Below are 20,936 nucleotides of genomic sequence, written 5' to 3' on the forward strand. Positions count from 1 at the left end.
CCTCCCCCCATATAGATATCCAGTTGGATAACTAACACCATTTGCTGAAAAGACTATCCTTTCCCCCACTGAAATGGTTTGACACTTTTGTTGAAAACATTTGGCTTCTGGATGTGGGTATACTTCTGGATTCCTTATTCCTTTCCATTGATCTATTAGTCTATTCTTATATCAAGACCACACTCTCTTGACTACCATAGCTTGACAGTAAGTCTTGAAGAAAGGTGGTATAAGTCCTTAGAAAGAAAACTGTGTTTTCTTTTCTAAATTGTTTTGGCTATTCTAAGTACTCTCTGTACTGCTATATTCATTTCAGATTCAATTTGTCAATGTCTACAACATTTTAATTAGTATTGTAATGAATCTATGGATCAAGTTGGAGAGAACTGATATATTAACAATATTGAATTTCCTATCCAAGAACAAGCCTTCCACCGACGGTACTGGCTGAGTGCTCTTCATTAATCTGCTAGGGCTGCCATCATGAGATACCACAGACGGGGTGGCTTAAGAAACAGAAATCTATTGTCTCACAATTTTGGAGGCTGGACGTCTGAACTCAGGGTGCCTGCGGGGTCAGGTTCTAGTGAGAGCTCTTCCCCTGGTATTCAGACAGCTGCCTTTCCACTGTGAGCGCACATGGTAGACAGGGAGTAATCTCTCCCTTCCTCTTCTGTTGGTGGGAATGTAAATGGGAATCCCAATTTGGAGAGCAATCTGACAATATCCAGTAAGGCTGATGATGTATATGTCACATAATATCCTTATGACTCCACTTCAGGTATGTATAACTAGAAAAGTCTTTCATGTGTCCATAAAAAGCATATGCAAGTTTGCTCACTACAGTATTGTTTACAATAACAAAAAAAATCAGAGAAAAAAACCCTAAATATTCTTTGCTGGGAAAATGGATACATTGTGATAGAACCAGACAATGGAATGCTGTAGAGCGGTCAAAATGAACAAATCTCAGCCAAGCAATGCTGCACGGAAAAATACAGATGCAGGAAACTATGTGCATTAAGTTTTAAAACATGCAAAATTAATAATATGGACTGTTACAGCCAAATCCTCTGCAATAAAAATATAAACACATACATTGGCGGGGCGCCTGGGTGGCTCAGTTGGTTAAGCATCAGACTTCACTAGGTGGTGATCTCAGGGTCCTAGGATCAAGCCCCGTGTTGGACTCCTCACTCAGTGGGGAGTCTGCTTCTCCCTCTGGCCCTCCAACCCCCAAGCTTGTGCTCTCTCTCTCAAATAAATAAATAAAATCTTAAAAAAAAATAAACACATACATTGGAATGATGAGTATCAAATTCAATACAGTGGTTACCACGTGGAATGGGATTAGAGAGAACAGAAAGTTTCCACTATACTTGTAATGTTTTATTTCTTTCTTTTTGATTAACATATAATGTATTATTTGTTTCAGGGGGACAGGTTTATGAAGCAAAACTAAGCAACTATGAAGCAAGTATGCCCAAAGGTTAATATTTCAAAAAGCAACCATTCATCCTCCTGCTTTTCTGAATATCTGAACTATTTAAGAAGGTCCCAAAAAACCTTCCAGCGCTTAACGTTTTCAGAAAACATTTTATTATTGAGTGTGACAGTAGGAACTGTCATTAATTTGACCTCCACTTTCCAATTCCACTCCACCCTTAAATCTTTACAGTATCAAGAAGCCTGGGGTGAGGGGTGCCTGGGTGGCTCAGTTGGTTAAGTGTCTGCCTTCGGCTCAGGTCATGATCTCGGGGTCCTGGGATCGAGCCCCACATTAGGCTCCCAGCTCAGCGGGGAGCCTGCTTTCTCCCTCTGCCTGCCGCTTCCCGTACTTGTGCACTCTCTCCCCCACTCTCTGTGTCAAATAAATAAATAAAACCTTAAAATAAGAAAAAAGAAGACGGGTGGGAGCAGTATTGTATGCAGCAGGGTAGGTAGGGGTAGGGCGAGAGAAAAGGGTATTATTTACTAGTACTATATGTCATATTATTCAAATATCCCTGTTATAGACACTAAAACAGGGGTTCAGAGAACTTGCCCAGTGTGTGACAACAAGAAGAGGTCACAGTGAGATTCAGGTCAACTCTATGCGGCTGTAAAACTTGTGCTTTTTCCACTCTTGCTCTGATAATAAACCAGAACTCTTCTTGCAAGTATTAAGATATGACATTATCCTGTGGCCCGGGACGGAGGCAGTGAAACTACTCTCACTTGCTCAGCGAGTCACACAGGACTACAGATGTAGGCAAGGAAAGTGGTACTAGTGGAAACTTCTTAGAGAAAGAAATACATGAGGAGTTTGGTTGTATAATGATTTTCCTAACTTCTCTTTATTATTTCTGCCATGGGCCATTTGGATCCTTTGTCTCTCCCAAGATACTTCGGAGAAAATGCCAATTTTACAAATTGATTCCTCAAGTCCATTAATCCATGTGGACGTTTGTTTGCTTCTTTTCTTCAAAATTTTTAAAATTTATTTTTTAAGTAATCTCTACACCCAACATGGGGCTCGAACTCACAAACCTGAGATCAAGGGTCTCGTGCTCTACCGACTGAACCAGCCAGGTGCCCCTTCTTCCTTTCTATTATGAGTTGTATGTTGCACCTATTGTTGGTCGCCTAACAACTATGAGAGTCCAACAAATAAAAATCTGTACTCAAAGAGGCTTCCAAAATTCCTGAGATGAGTGAAAACGTGATACTGTCTGTCCAAGTTTAGGTGCTGCTGGTCTCACACCTCTGAGATAAGGGACATGGGTCAGGTACAGCGTGTGTTTGTATACAGTGAGCCGGGACTCATGTGAGAGCTTGCTTATTATTTATTATTATCCATTATTATTATTCTTGATTTGAGTTTCCTGGAAAACAAAACATAACTCTAATTAGAGAATGAAGCCACCTTCCAAGGCTGCAGATTCCATTCTCCTCCCTCAACTCTTCCGCGGACAGTTCTGGATGCTCTGTAACACGGTGTCCGCTGGTCAAAACTGTCCTTTTCTCCTAGCCTCGGCACAGAGCCAGCGCCCAGAGCTATGAACTCCAGCTTTTATCTTCCATCTGCACGGTGATTAGTTCACAAGGAAAGTAACAACTAAAGATGTGGAGATGTGCACCTCGGAGACAGCTGTGGGAATCAGACTGGATGTGCACGCAGGTCTGCTGGAAATAAAAGACCATTGACTTTGGCATTGGGATGGAAACCCCTGCCAAACACACACAGGCAGGCGTGCACTCGCGCTTGCTCGCTCTCTCTCTCTCTCTCTCTCTCTCTCTCTCTCTCTCACACACACACACACACACCTTTCAGAGGAGAGGCTCTGTAAAATTTCCCACATATGGCAAACATATTTTAGGGGAAGCACCATGACTAGAGGCCAGTGGGAGAGAAAGAAAAAGAAAATAATGAGAAAAATCTTCAATAAGTCTAAATTGTTTCAGTCAGACTGCTGAGAAAGAATGCAAAGGATTGGAGATGAAAATTATTGGTAAAATAAGCATTATAACACAGCTAAATTCTTTCCCTACTTCAAATGATTGCTAGAACTTACTCCCCTGGACAACAGTAGCACCTGGGGGAACTAGTCTTTATATTTAGCTCCAAGTACTTTGCTTAACACAATGGATAGACAGGGAAAGAGCACATTATATAATATAAAAAAAATATTTTTCTCTAACTCGCAATTTCAAAAATTCTTAATTTTACTTGTAAATAACTGTGTGTGGGCAGGGAATGTAGGTATATCTAATTTAGTTGGCATTGGCTCACAACACTTTAAGTATAATTGTTTTCTGACTTCTTATCCTCTTGGTTACATATTTAATGATCAATTAAATGCTAACATGCATCACAAAACTCCCAGTAGAAAGGAACTAACAAAAAAAACTGTGTTAAAATATAGAAATGATCTCTTAAGTTACCCACTTTGTAAGGTAAGAACTGATTTACCATACTTTCTCAAAATAAAACCAGAACCACCCCCAACTCTTGCTTTAAAGAGTTGTTAGTAAAAGTTAATCAGATCATCTGAATAAAAATAACCTGATGATTAAAAAGTGGTGAGGAGGAAACAACACTGGCCTGATGTTCTCAGGGGCATCATTCTTTTAATTTTTTAATTTTAATTCTAGTATAGTTATATTAGTTCAGGTATACAATACAGTGATTAAACTCGTCCATGTAACACCCAGTGCTCATCACGAGTGCCCTCCATAACCCCCATCACCTGTTTCACCCATCCCCCGCCGCCCTCCCCTCTGGGAACCATCAGTGTGTTCTCTGCAGTTAAGAGTCTGTTTCTTAGGGGGGGTAATCAGAAGGGGGAATGAAACATGAGAGACTATGGACTATGAGAAGCAAACTGAAGACTTCAGAGGGGAGGGGGGTGGGGGAATGGGATAGACTGGTGATGGGTAGTAAGGAGGGCACGTATTGCATGGTGCACTGGGTGTTATACGCAACTAATGAAGCATCGAACTTTGCATCAGAATCCGGGGATGTACTGTATGGTGACTAACATAATATAATAATAAAAAAAAAGAGTCTGTTTCTTGGTTTGTCTCTCTCTCTCTCTTTTTTTTTACTTTGCTCATTTGCTTTGTTTCTTAAATTCCACACGAGTGAAATCATATGCTATTTGTCTTTCAATGACTTATTTCTCTTGGTGTTATACTCTCTAGATCCATCCATGTTGTCTCAAGCAGCAAGATTTCATTCTTTTTTATGGCTGAGTAATATTGCATTGCATGCATGTATGTATGTATGTATGTATCTATCTGTCTGTCTATGTCAGGGGCCTCATTCTTGAAGGGCTTTCTAGAAACTGAGCTTGGATTTTTACCCTGAGGGTAAGGAGAGAGGTGCTGAGGTATCTGAGGAAGAAAGATGAGCATGGCTATGGTGCTGGGGGGAAGGCCTGCTGCCAGGAAAGCCTGAAGTAGGAGTGAAGGGGTGAGAGGACTGTTCAGGCAAGAAATAATGAGGATCCTGGGGTCAGTTCTGGCTCTCCACTGCCCCTCTACAGTCAGCTACTGAGGCAAAGGCATGGTGGGGAGGTAGCATAAGGCTCCCTCCCATGAGAACACCTTCTAAAAACAGGTTTAGGAAGAAAAAAAAAAAGAGTCCTGGATTTGTCACCTGGATGACTTCAGGTTAGGTTAAGAAGATATATTTGTTAAGTATTTACCAAGTACCAGGCACCATTCAGAGATGGTTTTAAGGACATTTTATAATTTACTCAATCTTTTCATACCTTAATTTATTCATCTGTGAAAGAACAGTAAAGCCTAACTCATGTGCTCTTTTGAGGATTAAAAGTGAGGTCATATACATGAAAAGGATTTTGAGATCTTACACATTTAAAAATATTAGTTTTCTAATAAACATGACTTCTCATTTTTTTTCTAAATATGACAATGCTGAGTGTTTTCTTTTCAGTCTCCATCTATTAGAGACTCCACAGACTGATAGAGACAGTTGTTGACTACTGTATGATAAGACACAAAACACAAACACCATGAGGATTCTTCCACCTACTAGAACACTGCAAATATGGGGCCAGCTGTCTAGAATAATCACTGTTTCAGGGACACTAGCTTTTCCACTTATACTCCTACTTGAGAATGGTTCTAAGAAGCAAATCCAGCCTGTCCTTCATACTTTCAAGATACAGCATGAGGAAGACCTTCCCACCATCCTCCTTGAACAACTAGAAGCTTCATGGCCACTCTGAAGGAACTGATGCCCGGGCACTCTATGGGCACTAGGCAAGCAGAGTTTCTTACAAACTATTAAAAATGGTGATGAGCAACTATGTGAATGGTAGTTTATAGCCACTAACCATCAGCCAATACACACTAGCACTAAGAGAAAGCAAAATAAATTATAAGGTTTATTTTTATGTTCAAAAGAGCTAATTTTATAGTCAATAAAAGGAAACTCAATTAACATAGCAAAGGCATGAAAAAAGTGGGAGCATGAAAATCTTAATTTTTTGAAAAGATTTTATTTATTTATTTGAGAGAGAGAAAGAGAGCGAGAGAGTGGCAAAGGGAGAGGGAGAAACAGGCTCCCCGCTGAACAGGGAGCCTGATGTGGGGCTCCATCCCAGTACCCTGGGATCATGACCTGAGCTGAAGGCAGACACTTAACTGGCTGAGCCACCCAAGTGCCCCTAAAAATCTAAGTTTTTAATTCTTTTCAAATGCAGGATTAACTTTATGGGAAATAAAAATAAAACTCGAGCAATAAACAAAAACATATGAAAAAATGCAATGTGTAGACCTTCGTTGGATCATTATTTAAACAAGCCAAATATAAAAGACATTTTGGAGTTGGTACAGCCACTTTGGGAAACAGTGTGGAGAGCCCTTAAAAAGTTAAAAATAGAGCTACCCTCTGATCCAGCAATTGCACTACTGGGTATTTACCCCAAAGATACATACGTAGTGAAGAGAAGGGCCATATGCACCCCAATGTTCATAGCAGCATTGTCCACAATAGCTAAATTGTGGAAGAAGCCAAGATGCCCTTCAACAGACAAATGGATAAAGAAGATGTAGTCCATATATACAATGGAATATTACTCAGCCATCAAAAAGAACGATTACCCAACATTTGCTGCAACATGGACGGGACTGGAGGAGATTATGCTAAGTGAAATAAGTCAAGCAGAGAAAGACAATTATCATATGGTTTCACTCATTTATGGAACATAAGGAACAGCAGGGACATCGGTAGGAGAAAGAAGGGAAGAATGAAGGGGGGGTAAACAGAAGGGGGAATGAACCATGAGACACTGTGGACTCTGGGAAACAAACTGAGGGTTTCAGAGGGGAGGGAGGTGGGGGATTGGGCTAGCCCGGTGATGGGTATTAAGGAGGGCACATATTGCATGGGGCACTGGGTGTTACATACAAGTAATGAATCATAGAACTTTACATCAAAAACTTGGGATGTACTATATGGTGACTAACATAACATAATAAAAAATTATTATTAAAAAAAAGAACAGACATTTTGGGACAATCAGCATAATCTGAATATGGACTGGGTATTAGATGATCATACGGAATTATCATTAGCTTTGTTAGGTGTGATGACGATATTGTGGTTATGTAAGAAAATGTCCTCGGTTTATAGAGAAGTACACTGAGATATTTAGGGGCTGAAATGCCATGATGTGTGTTATCTGCTTTAAAATACTTAAACCACCACAGGGGCACCTGGGTGGTGCAGACAGTCAAGCACCTGACTCTTGGCTTTGACTCAGAGTCGTGATCTCAGGATTGTGAGATTGAGCCCCACGATGAGTGCCCCCCCCCACGCCCTGCACTGGGCTCCACGCTCAGTGCAGAGTCTGCTTAAGACTTTCTCTCCCTCTGCCCCTCCCCCCTCTCTCTTTCTCTCTCAAATAAATAAATAAATAAATCTAAAAAAAAATACTTCAACAACTACAAAAAAACAACACTGATGAGACAAAAAAAATGCTAGTAAGTGATGGGGATACAGTACACTAGTTTCCCTACTCTTCTATGCATATTTCAATTTTTCTTTATTAAATATTTAAACAAAGGAAAGAAAACCTGGTAAGATATCCAGTCCATCCGCTGAGTTGTATTCAGGTTGGTTGCCTGAGTTAAAAAAGGAAATGGCCCAGACCAAATACGTCTTGAGGTCAGAAAGACACCCGAGGAAGTCTTGCATACTGTCTTTGTGGGACAAAGCGTAGACTGTAGGCAGATGAGTACTACACTCACATTTTCCTGGCAAGCTACCCAAACTCCCTGGAGGGAGCTGCAGTCTGGGATGGGAGCAGGGGACCTATGAGGCAGTGTGGAGCTGCATGAGGACACCAAGGAAACAGGCAACACCAGTGACCTGCCCTCTCTGACCTAAACCCACAACCCCTGGGACCAAGGAGCTCACTACATAACATAAAAAAAAATCAAAAGGAAGGTGACTTTCATGATCCCTCATTTATGAGGGAATTCTTACAAAGTCCCACACTGTGGGCGACCCTTTCAATTGCTGTTTTGAACAGCAAAGTACCCCGTTGAAGAAGAGACCTCAATTATTGCAAATTTTAGATGCTTGTGGAGGTCACTGCCAAAAATCCTTTAAAAAGGAAATAAAAATTATAATGTGGTGATCATTCCTGGGGGTATGAGCTCAAAGTGCAGCACTGGATGTGGTTGAAAATGAGCCTTTAATTTTAAACGTCACTTAACAAAGCAGTCTGGCAAGTGGTTACTTTGTTGAGATGTAGACATTTTTGCCCTCCAGAAGTAAGGAAATAGGTACTGGGAATACGATTTTTAGAAATGGTATCACATAAGAATCAAAAGGGAGCTTGTATCAAAAACAGCTTAGATGAAGTAAAGATGTATCAGGTAACTTACAAAGTGGTTCTAATGATCAGCATTATAATGCTGGAGACAGGATTGAAGAGTGTGAATAAACATTGTTTCATGAAATAGGACAGGTACATCTCTTTCAAATAGACAGCAAGAGTGCTCCTGAGGTGGGACAACTAGCTTGAAGGAGGTAAGACCTATGGGGTAAGAACCTGTAGGGTAAGGCTAGTGTGTAACAGATGTCTCGGAGTATTTGAAGAGTAGTCATGTGGAAGACAGAGTTGATTTACCGTGTATTTTTAGAGAGCGTAAGTCAAATGAGTGGATGGAAATTATAGGGAGACGGGTATGTGCTCAACATAAGCAAGTATATTTATATATTTAAAACAACTAGATCAGTCCAAGATTGAATTTGAAAAGTTATGTGTAAATAAAGGCTTTCTGACCAACTATGAGGAAGGAAATAGACGTAAATTGCCTTTATGGACATTTTCATGGTCAGATTCTATTATTTTATCACATTATTTCTAAGCTGGAAACAAGTTTTAAGTTGATAAGTGTATTTATTTTTTAAGATATTCATTTCTTACATATTTTTTTAAAGGGTCATTCTCTGTGTATCACTATACTAAGTTCTGTGGGTGATATCATAAAAATGATGATTGTCAGAAGTTTATGATCAAGGCAGGAGATACACACATGTATAACCCATATCACACATGCATACATGTTAACATGTAGCAAACATGTATAACATACTGTTCGTGGGCTGTGCCTTTGTCACAAGGTTCAAGCAGATGTGTAATGAGGGCATGATCCAGTTAAATTTTTCATCTTCTTTGCTATGGAGTCTCTTAAGTGCCCTGTCTCTGGTCCAGGCTATCTGCCCGTCCAAGAGTAAACTGATTCATCCATAGTGACGATATCAGTCAAATATTTTGGCTTTGCTCTGAAGCCTTTCTTGGCTTGGACTCAAGAGACTGGACATTGTATTCCAATTTCCTAGCTAGTTCTCTCAAGTCTTCTCAAAAGCTATTATACAAAGAAGGAGCAATGGGAATTATACAATAGGCCTTCCAAATGCATTACCCAGTAAAGCAACATTGAAATTATGCAAAACCACTGGTTGCTAAATTCTATCCTTGATCACCAGGAGATTAGTCAACAGTATGAATTCAGCAGTTTGAATACAACCCAGTAGAGAAAAACAATTTCAGACTTACAAGTACTAATGAGATGCAACGTTTTGGTATATGAACCAAGAATAGTGGATGAAAAGGTGAAAAATACTATTGCTTATGATGACATTTAAAGATATGAATATAGGGTAAACATTAAAATGAAATCATCACATCTGATGAAGTCACTCTTGAACAATTTTAAAAGAATCACAGACAGGAGCTATATAAACTTTCATTCAAAGTTTTCCTCAAATAATTAGAAAATACAAGTGTTCTTGGTTCAATCTGAGAAGCTGACCTGAGATTGTTGGAAAAGGATGCTCTTCTCTGGGTTTATGCCACAGGCAAGAAGAACAGCAGTCATGTCCAAGATGCTCTGCTGAAGGAGAGCTGGGTCCTGGGCGACAGTGATGGAGTGTAGGTCAACGATGCTGTATAGCACCAAGCCATGCTCTTCCTGCAGTCTCACCCAGGCCTCAATGGCTCCCAGGTAATTGCCGAGGTGGGGGATTCCTGTAGGCTGAATGCCAGAGAATACTCGCTTCACAGCATCTTTCTGGAACACAGGAAAACAAGCATTTGCTTTCGAGGCAGAATCCATGAATCCTATGCCCATGTTACTGTAGCAATAACAACTAGGTCTATTTTTTACAACTGCAATCTGACAGTCATTATCCTTATATATCCAGCATTTATTTTGTGCCTGGGCAAAGCACTCTATTAGGTGCTATTAGGGACAGAAAATTATATTTAAAACGTGGTTGGATTTTTTTTTTCACTCAAAAACATACAAATATGACGGTACATAAGAAAAAGTCTGCAACCCCAGGAGATGCAATCTAATTGGAGAGAGAGGATAGGTTTACAAAGAGATATGTAACAATACAGTGTGGCAACATGATCATAATCAGTTTGCAAACATAAATAGTGGGGTAAGGCGCAGTTCCCAAGAGGAAAAGATGACTGTGGATCTGGGGGTCAGTGAGAAAGACTTCAGACATAGAATCAAATTTCACTGGAGATTAAGGGGGCCTTGACAGTTTTTCATGTGATTTCATTCATTTTGTAGTTAAGGCCAGAAGTCACAGCATTAGGGCTAAAGGCTACTGCTATTTACTTAATTCAGCTTTCTTTAAAAATAATTGCTGATATTACAACTTAGTGTGCAGGATCTTGGGTTAGAAATTAGAAAACCTACACACCATTTCTAATATTGCTTCTTGATCAAGTTATTTAACTTTTTTGTGCTTTAGTTTCCTTTTACTTTTGATAAAACCTCTCTTTTATTTCTTCAAAAGGAGTTTTTAATTCTGTATAATTTTTTTAAATTATAAAAACATTTTTGTTAAGGGCTTGTTTTCTGGTTTGTACTTTCTAACATTGAAGTTGTAATAGGAAAGTGAGAAGGAAAAAAGTAATACAGGATAAAAAAATGCTATTTTTCTCTTGAATCATTTTGCATTCTGTAATGAAACATGAAAAATGAATATGTATCAGTAAATGTGCTGTCATTCAGAGGTTCTGAAGAAATAAAATGAGTCATTATCATTTTTAACAACAGCAACAAAATATTAATAATGGCAGCCATAATTTGCTGGACAACTATGTTACGGGCATTTATGCTCAGGACTCGATACACATTAATGCTTTTAATCCTTACAATACCCAATACGGTAGGCATTTTATTACCTCCAATTTGCAATTTACAGATGAGGTAACTGAGGCTCACCGATCTTTAGAGATTGCCCATGGTCACACAGCTAGTAAGTGGTGAAGCTGGGATGTCAAGCCAGGTATCACTTACTTTAAAGCCCATGTATGTTCTTTCCACTACCTGCTATCCAGTAAGGCTTTATCACATTCGTTGTATTAATTTTGCAACTTTTCTGTAGGCTTGCCAATTTCCAAAAAAAAAAAAACTTATGGAGAGAGAAAAAAAAAGAACATTCTTATACATGTATCTTTGTGTTCTATGAGCCAACTCTCTCTAGTATATATACCTAATTACTGGGTCACAAGGTATGCATGACGTATTTTCAAGCGTACTACAGCGTGCTAACCCCCTCCTAAGTATGTAACATACTGCAATTTCTACCATCAATGTCTATTGCTCCTCATCCTCATCAACACTGCCAGTATTTTCACTTTGAGTTAATAGGGTGGATACGACGTGGAATCTCACTATGGTTTAACTGCATTTCTTTGATTATTAAAGAAATTGAGATCTCTTATGGTTATTGGCCATTTTTATTTCCTCTTCTATGGAGAGCCTACTGAAGTTATATTGCCTATTTTTCTCAGATTGGATTGTCTTTTTATTGATTTAGGTATTTTTATATATCCTGGATACTAATATTTTATCAATTACATGTATGGCCAATATATGCGCTCATTGTATAGCTATTTGTCTTCTTTATGTTATCTTTTGATGAAGAGACACTCTTAATTTTACCAAATATATAATTTTTGACTACAGACTTTCATGGCATACAAGAAATCTTTCAATACCTTGAGGTCATGAAGATAAGAGTGTTTATACATATACACACATATAAAGCATATGTATATGCATGTGTGAGTATGCTTTTAAGTTTTATCTTTCACATTTAAGTCTGTATCCATTTGGAGTTTTTTGCATATGGTGTAAGGTAGGCATCCAATTCCTTTTTTTCCGTTCCCCCCATATGGAGATCTCAGATTGTTCCAGCACCATTTATGGAAAAAGTTGGCTTTGACCATTACTCTGGAATGCCACTTCTGTCATAAATCAAGCATCTCTTTATGCTTGTGTCTGTATCTGGTCTTTCTATTCTGTCCCATCAGTCTGTGTGTCTATCTCTGATCAGTACCACAGTGCCTCTTTAGTAAGTCTTGGGACGTAGTGGAGCAAGTCTTTTTACCTTCATCTTCAAGAATTAGCCTACCCATCCTTGGTTTTTATACTTGCCCATACATTTTATTTTTTAATTTTTTAAAATATTTTATTTATTTATTTGTCAGAGAGAGAGAGAGAGCACAAGCAGAGGAGGGGCAGCAGGCAGAGGGAGAGGGAGAAGCAGGGTCCCTGCCGAGCAGAGAGCCCAATGTGGGGCTCAATCCCAAGGCCTTGGGATCATGACCTGAGCTGAAGGCCGACACTTAACTGATTGAGCCACCCAGGCATCCCTTCCCTGTACGTTTTAGAATCACCTTGTCAAGTTTCAACAAAAACTATTGGGGTTTTATTGAGATTGCATTGAATCTCTAGATTGCTTTGGGGAGAACTGGTGTTTTTATAATATTAGGTCCTCCAATCCAGGAAACCATATAGCATATGAGGATCTAAGGTAAAACATGGTGATTATAGTTGATAACATTGTATTGTATAAGTGGAATTTGCTGAGAGTAGAACTTAAATATTCTCACCAAAAACAAATAAATGAAAATAAACGTGTAAGATGGTGGTGTGTTAATTAACCAGGTGGAGGGAGCCTTTTACAAGGCATATGTGTATCAAATCACCGTGATATACACTTTAAATATCTTACAATTTTTTTCCTTTATTTATTTTATTTTTAAAATTTTTAAAATTTAAACTCAATTGGTTAACATAGAATGTATTATTGGTCTCAGATGTAGAGGTCAGTGATTCATCAGCCTTATGAAACACCCAATGCTCATGACATCATGTGCCCTCCCAATGTCCACCCCCCAGTTACCTCATCCCCACCCCCTCCCCTCCAGCAACCCTTAATTTGTTTCCTAAGATTAAGAGTCTCTTATGGTTTGTCTCCCTCTCTGATTTCAACTTGTTTTATTGTCTCCTCTCTTCCCCTATGATCTTCTGTTTTGTTTCTTAAATTCCACATATGAGTGAGATCATATGATAAAAACCACCAAAAAAAAATGAAATCTTGCCATTTGCAACAATGTAGATGGAACTAGAGGGTATTATGCTAAGCAAAATAAGTCTATCTTACAATTTCATTTGTCAATTATACCTCAATATAATTGAGATATATATTTAAAAAAACTCAAAGTGACATAATAAAAAGTCTATATACCTAACACTAGCTTTTAAGAGCTAATATTCTTTAGATATGTGTGGGCCAAGGCTATTTAATTTTTGCCCTTCCCTTTCCCCAAGAATTCTAAATCCTACAAATGCAGTCTGTTTCCCCCGTATCTGCTTCTTTTCCTCTCTACTTCTGAGATGACAGCTTAAAATAGAATGCTACATTCTATTGATGCATCATAGCTCCATGGTCCAGAATTATACTTGATCCAAGCATTCAGGAGACCTGAAAGATTTGTGGCTCTAAGGATATGAAAAATATCTTCTAGTAACTGAGAACAAATATAATCTTACCACCTAAAACCACATGCACGGGCAACGCGCACACGCACACACACACATGGCCTTGAGATGACTAATATGACTAATTCCCCAAATCATAATTTAGAAACATTTTTTGTAGAAAACAGTTTGTGGTCGTGAACTGAGGCTGGGGGCCAGGGATGAGAGAGAGAGAGAGAGAGCACGAGAGAGGAGAGAATAAGCACATATCAATGAGGCTTCTTTAGTACCGTGGGAGCTCAACCAGCTCTGGGCTCCTGATATGGGAATAAGCAAAGGAGCTTTCAGTGAGGTAAAAATATGATTAATGGCCTTCAGGGACTGATTGATGAAGAGAGAATGCAAGGCAGAAAAACAAGCTCTGAACTTAATAAATGGAAGAGAAAAAAAAGTACCATCCAGAAATACTTGACTTAGGACGAAGAGGGGCTGTTTATGCTAAAAGAAAGGGTTATGAAGAGTCGGGCTATCAGGCTGAAAAAAAAAAAAAAGACTATGGATATCTGCACATACATTCCTCCGTGGTCAAACTCAGGAATTATTCCCCAGGAGAAATGGAAAAACTAATTCTTGAGAAAACTAAAAGAGAAAAGCACTATAGAGGACAGAGTGTGGGAAAAAAAGAACTGTAACCACTGGGAATGGCCGAGACATGATCTAATATACCTTTTCCATTCTCTAGTTTCTGTGATTCTATACATCCATGCAGAGGGAATGATGTTATCAAGAAATAAGAGCAACAAGAAATGTTTTGTTCAATTTTCAAGGAGCTATTAAAAAAATACAGCCTCTAAATGAGAACTGGATTCCTGGTCTTAAAAATATACAGAGAGTATCCTGCTCCTTTGCAGCGAGTTTATGTTCCCATCTGTTCCCCCTGCAAGAGTCAGCAGGCAGCCTGCCTGCCTGGCAGGGGAGCTGGGCCCGGTACTGTGAAATCACGGGGCTGGAATGTGGAGTTTGGGTGGTGGGAGGATGGGGGGTTCTGTGTTCAAAAGCATGAGAGAGAGCTGGAAAAGAACGAAAATGAGAGGAAAACGGGCTTCCCAGGGGACAGGAGGCAAGCCACAAAGAAAACCGCTTCGGGACTAGCCCACAGGCACTCGCTCATGGAGACATCTGCAGCATCAACCTACAGTCCCATCGCAGTGCAGGGGATATCTCCTTCGCAAATGCCGCTTTAGTCAATATACTCATTGGCTCATTTTGTAACAGAAACAGCATTACCGGGGGCAACAGCATCCCCGGGGATCTGATCTATTCCAGAAGAGAGGGTGGGTGCGCAAACCAAAGGGAGAACGCACTTAGCAATCTGACAGACGTAGCTAACACTATTCTGGTCTTAAGGTACGTAGCGGATCCAAAATTCATGATTACCTTCATTTTAATTACTGCACCTGAAAGCAAGTGACGAATCGGAATGTGCTTATTCTAGCAAAAAAACAGTTTTTGTGATTAGCTAGAAAGAGCTTCTGTCTTTAATTCCAAAGGAATAAAATACATCAAAAGGAGGCTGCCTACTAGCTTTGAAACACTTTCAGCTTGGGTATGGTGTTGGGAACCAAAGGTTTCAAGTGCAAATCTCAAGTCTCTTATTATTAGGGCCACCTTGGTAATGCTGTAACGTCAACTGTGCATTCACTGTGCCTGTTTTAACTACAGTCAACGGCACGCCAAAGCCTTGGCTGAATAACCACTGTATCTAATCCGTTCCATAAAGGGCATGTTAGCATAGAGTATGATTTAAAAAAAAAAAAAAGCAACCAACATTATTCACTAATTGGGCTGAAAACCCCTTTCTATAAGTCTGTTTATCCTTCTAATTGTATATAAATAAAAATACATCTTCAGATTCTACTCCTTAGCTCTCTGTGTTTCCCAATTCTATCATATATGTCACCCTACTATTTCAATCCTAGGCTCCTTGAACATCTCAATGGTTTGTTGCTGTTGTTGCTGTTTTGAAAATGCTTCTCCTACCAATTCATGAATTAAGGGCTGAAACAGAGGAGACTCAACATAAAAACCAGCACCTCAGCTCCGGCTGGGAGGAGAGAGGTGCTCTTCTGAAGCTTTCTTTGGCCACTGCTCAGCATTGTTCTGCCACGGTCAGCTCTTTCTTCCAGAAAGTACGGGGAGCCCTGGGTCTGGGGAGAAAATGCTGACTCAGCACCAAGAAAAATGGGTTCATTTTTGCTTAGAAATGAAACCAGATGCTCAGACCTGGGAATCGGTATAGTAAATATTAGTTCAATATAAGAGAAAGTAGGTCTTATATCACCCCCAAACACCGCTTATATACCCCCAAATATGTAAGCCGATAATTAAAACCAAAGGGAAAAAAATATTTTATAAAGAAAAAATTAGAAAGAAGTGACGAGCTCAGTCATCTGTGAGTCCCTTAAGGGCACAGATGATACACACTTAATATGTATTGTTAGGCTGTGCAAGAGTTGAATAAACTTGACTTTTAAAAGGTTCCTGCAGACTTATTTAAGCCTCGTCCACATTTCAAGAGCTGCACGTCTATTTGTCCTGTGTGCTCAGTGTGGCGCTCCCACCATGGGAAGGAAGGAAGGCTCAGGCACATATATTTTCCTTCTTGTCACGGGCTGTGGCAATCGGAAACACTCCTAGGCACTTGCCCGTACCTTACCTCGGTCAGACCCAGAGCTGAACTCTTGCTGCTGACTCCAGCTCAGTCCCTTCCTCCACACTGGGCTGCAGCCCGTGTGGCACTTCTTCACCTCAAGGTTGGCCTGGCCATTAAGCACCCTCAGCCCACCAACACCTCCCCTCCCCCCATAGCCTTCTCAGAAGGACAAAGTGGGTTCCAGAGATTGTTTACCAAAAGGCCAAGGACACACAGCTGGTGCTACAGCTGGGACCAGAATCCAGAACCCCAGAGCTCTGCCACTGACCACAGAACACTCTTCCCCAGGTTTGGACATTGACCATGCTCTTTTCTTCTGTAGCTATTTCCTTTGTACCTCAACTGGGCTTATATTCTTCGGGTCTTCTTTTTTTTCCTACATGTTAAATGGCAATTCAGTGGATGTCTCCCCATTGGACAGAGATGATTAATACAAAGTCTGGGGACTTTGGCTCCCAGGAAAGATTGCATTGTCACCTCAGGGCAGCTAAGCTATATTTAAACACAAAGGTTATATGTAGGTGTACAGAATAAATTGGCTAGTCCCTTGAGTTTTCATTGGAAAGGTGATTAAAAATAAATTAACATATTATCTGAAGATGACAAATAATTATAACATACTGTGATATGGGGTAAGAAATATTTTTAGGGGCGCCTGGGTGGCACAGCGGTTAAGCGTCTGCCTTCGGCTCAGGGCGTGATCCCGGCGTTATGGGTTCGAGCCCCACATCAGGCTCCTCTGCTATGAGCCTGCTTCTTCCTCTCCCACTTCCCCCTGCTTGTGTTCCCTCTCTCGCTAGCTGTCTCTATCTCTGTCAAATAAATAAATAAAATCTTTTAAAAAAAAAGGAATATTTTTAATTCCTAATGATAACACCACTTGCTAAACCAAATCACCAAGGAAAAAAAAAGGTAAAAATAAATAAACCCAATCAGCGAGGGTCAAATTTTTGACATAAACATCTTTACCACCACCACACATTATATTTTTATGTTGAATAGAGCAAGAAACACAGGCAAGAGATCAAGAAGTACTTAACTTTTAAAAGTGTAAAGAATAATCTGAAATGCTTAAGAAAAGATCAGTTTTTCGTCATTAGAAAATTCAAATGTTGATCTTAAAGTATAAGATCATCCCGGGGAGAAATGAGTTTCTCATTACCTCTTGCAGCCAACTGAAGGCTCCCCTCCTAACCACTGTCCCTGGTCACACAGCCACATCAGTGCTGGCCTGATGTCCCATCTGCAGCTGATGGTCCAAGAACAGTCATCCTCTTGCCCGCGGTTGAGAGGTTTGGCTATGCACATCAGAGCCCTCAGACTTAGGAAATGTGTGAGTAGATTACAGTGTTCTTCAAGCCTTTCTTTTTTAGTTATGTACCCTTTTTCAAATGTAATATTCTCCCTAGATGTGCCCAACATGTAAAGCAGCCCAAAGAAAAGCTGGTAAGGTGGGTGGCTGATGGGAGGGAGGGAGGGAGCCCTGCCTGCTCTTTGGCCCTACCCCAGCCAGCCTCTGAGGGGGCTTCCCAGAGCACAGGTTTGAACGCTGCTGGATTCAAGACATTTTCTAAGTATGAATATTTTGTTGAAAATAAGGCGTTGTCTTCCTCAGGGTAGCGCGAAACATATAGGAGAAGAAAATTCTTTTAAAAAGAAGGTCTGAGATAACAATGTAGTCTTCTCTTTTCGTCTTCTGGGTTAAGGCTCAAACTTTGTGTGGCCAGGAATGCCCTTCCCAGTTGTCCTCCATCATCCTATGTGAAGAGCTAACTTGGTTACTGGCCAGTCCTGTACAGCTCATTCCCAATGTGCATTTAGACTGTTCCATCACCCTGGATGCCCTTCACCCCCTTCTCTACTGGGCAAATCCCCTGGGTCTTCAAGGTCTAACAATCTCTTCCTGATTCTAAACCTCTTAAACACATATTCTCTTCTCACTCCCTCCCTCCCTCTCTCTCACACACACACACAGAGTCAGCCCCCCATTCCCCATTTTCTTTCTCCTTCCCTCTCCCCCCTCTTTCTTTCTCTCTCTCCTCCCGCCCCCTCCCATTCTCTGTCTCCCCCCATACCCAGGGCAGAACAGATCCCTCCTTCATTCATTCGTTCTGCATTATTGCACATATCACACTGGCAACTTGGTAAATATTTTCTTATTTGCTTAGAAAATATTTTCCCACCTAGAATACGAGCTCCTCTAGGGCAGGGGCTGTCTTTTTCATCTGTAAATCCCCCATATATAGCAGTGCCAGGTACACTGTGAGCACCTAATAAATGTGAGTGGAATGAATGACAAGTCTTCCCCCCGCCCGACTTTGGCTCCAAAATGTAAAGGGCAAAATAACTATAAACAAAATGAGCCAAATGTTCCAGTTATGGTTAGTTCCTAAACAAGTTATGTTCTAAGAGTTCATTTGAAAATTGGTTTTCTGAAACTCAGAAACTCAATTCTTTAAATGCCGGTTGAGTTCCTGGAAGGCAGTCCATTGAAGCCTTATTGAGCCCACAGTATTCCTGACAAATGGTTTTAACATCACCATTTCAGCTCTACCTAAACACCATTCATAAAATTGTTTCTGTGGGAAAGTGAAATCCAAGTCCCACTTTGCGACGCCAAAACCCTACCCAGTGGTGTGTCTGAGTTTGATGTACAACGGGCTTAAGATGGGTGACCTGGAATAAGGAGGAGGTCGCATTTGCATATGGAGTAGACTTTTCAAATCAGACTGCATGACCACCTGGAGGTGGGGCAGCATGCTAAAGCTTGCTCAAGCATCCATTTCCTAAGGTGGATATTGACCACGTGGGCTGCCCTGGAGGCAGGTGCCTGGCTGCCACTGTCGGGAAAGAGAAGAGCAGAGGGAAGGTGGAAGGCAGGCACTGGAGCAGATGTTGTCACCATGTGTCCCCTGGTACCGGCAACACCACCGTTGTAACAGGGAACTTGTCATAAAGGCAAACTCCTGTGTCCCCCCTCGGACTTACTAACTCAGAAATGCGAGGAGTGGGATTATCCCAGAAGGAATAAGAGTGGCGTGATCTGCGCTTCCATAAGCTTTCCAAGTGATTCTGGTGATTGTTCGAGTTTGAGAGGGCTTCGGGGGCACCAATATCAAGTCTTAAAATTCACTCCAACTGCATAAAATGAAGTACAGATGAAAACACTACGGATGAAAAAAAACAAAGAAGATACCTTCTAAGCCAAGAGTTCCCAATCTTGGCCTGGGAGTCATCACTGGGAGCTTTAGAAAATACTGATGCGTGGTCACATCCTCAGAGATTCGGATTTAATCAGCTTGGGATTTGGCCTGAGCGCGGGGAGGTTTAAAAGCTCCCCAGGTGATTCTATGGTGTGGCCAAGATTGAAAAACCACTGTTCAGAGCCAACTACTACATAATTATCCTCCAAAGCTGCCAGCCTGCTAGAAAACACACACACACAGACTGTAAAAATGTGAAAAGTAAGTTCATTTGCTTATAATTTACATTTCAAGGTTTAGTAAAACCCCTGAGATGGTTATTTATTAATTCATGGTCAGAGACCATTTGGGCATCAGGCAGTCCTGGTCTCACATTTGGCAGCCAGGAAGGCTAGCCGAGCACGAAGGTGTGCTTGGAGCCTCTATATTGGTGAGAAAGGACAACCTGTAACAAGTAAGCACACCATCTTCGATGCCTAGGTAGATTTACTTGGCAATGTCTGGGTCCACAAATCCTTATGGCTCAGGGATTCAGGAAGCATATGCAGCCTGGCCTTCACCAAGAAAATAATCCCACTAAGAAGGTGTTGACATCAGAATTGTAATGCACAGAAGACAAAATGATTTCTGCCTAGAATGCTCTTTTCTACCCATTTTCCTGCCTGGAAAACTCTAACTCCTTCTGATCCTTATGAAAGAGTCTGAATTCAACACTCAAGCAGTTGTTCGTAGGTCTTGTGGTTACTCAGTTGACCAAAACCTGGACAAACAACAGATGGTGTTGGCTACATGACATGGAAATGCCAGAAATTCTTATACCCAGTGTAGGAAATAACTCCATGACTAACGCAAGTGTTCTGAACCTTTGAGAGAGAGAGTGTGTGAATTTCTTACAAGGTTATTACGGTACCAATGGAGAATAAAAAATTTCTAAAGTTATTTCCCTGGAATAAAGATAGACCCTTTCATAAAAGAATCTCTTTGGCTGTCCTGACCGCTATCAAGAGAAAGAAGTCTCACTTTCCAGCCACCCAGGGCTCCCTTTCTCTTCATCCAACCTGTCCACTGACACAATTCCCAGGGTTGTTTCAAACACATTTGCTTCAGTTCAAACCCTTCTGTCAGACCCTAGACCTATCTCGACTTTAGAATAAATTATAAAAATGACAATGTCAAGCAGTAAAATAGGACTATGATGACTTGTT

General features: G+C 40.5%; 1 protein-coding gene across 1 annotated transcript in view; it reads right to left on the reverse strand.

Annotated features, from left to right (window-relative positions):
- WARS2 (tryptophanyl tRNA synthetase 2, mitochondrial) overlaps window positions 1-20,936 on the reverse strand; it is a 98,171-nt gene that overhangs the window by 39,636 nt on the left and 37,599 nt on the right. Inside the window, exon 2 of the mRNA XM_002928259.4 lies at window positions 9,838-10,095. Within this exon, the coding sequence (XP_002928305.1) occupies window positions 9,838-10,095 (258 nt within the window). The remainder of the gene's footprint in view (window positions 1-9,837; window positions 10,096-20,936) is intronic.

This window comes from Ailuropoda melanoleuca, chromosome 2 (assembly GCF_002007445.2).
Source record: "Ailuropoda melanoleuca isolate Jingjing chromosome 2, ASM200744v2, whole genome shotgun sequence".
Lineage (NCBI taxonomy): Eukaryota > Metazoa > Chordata > Mammalia > Carnivora > Ursidae > Ailuropoda > Ailuropoda melanoleuca.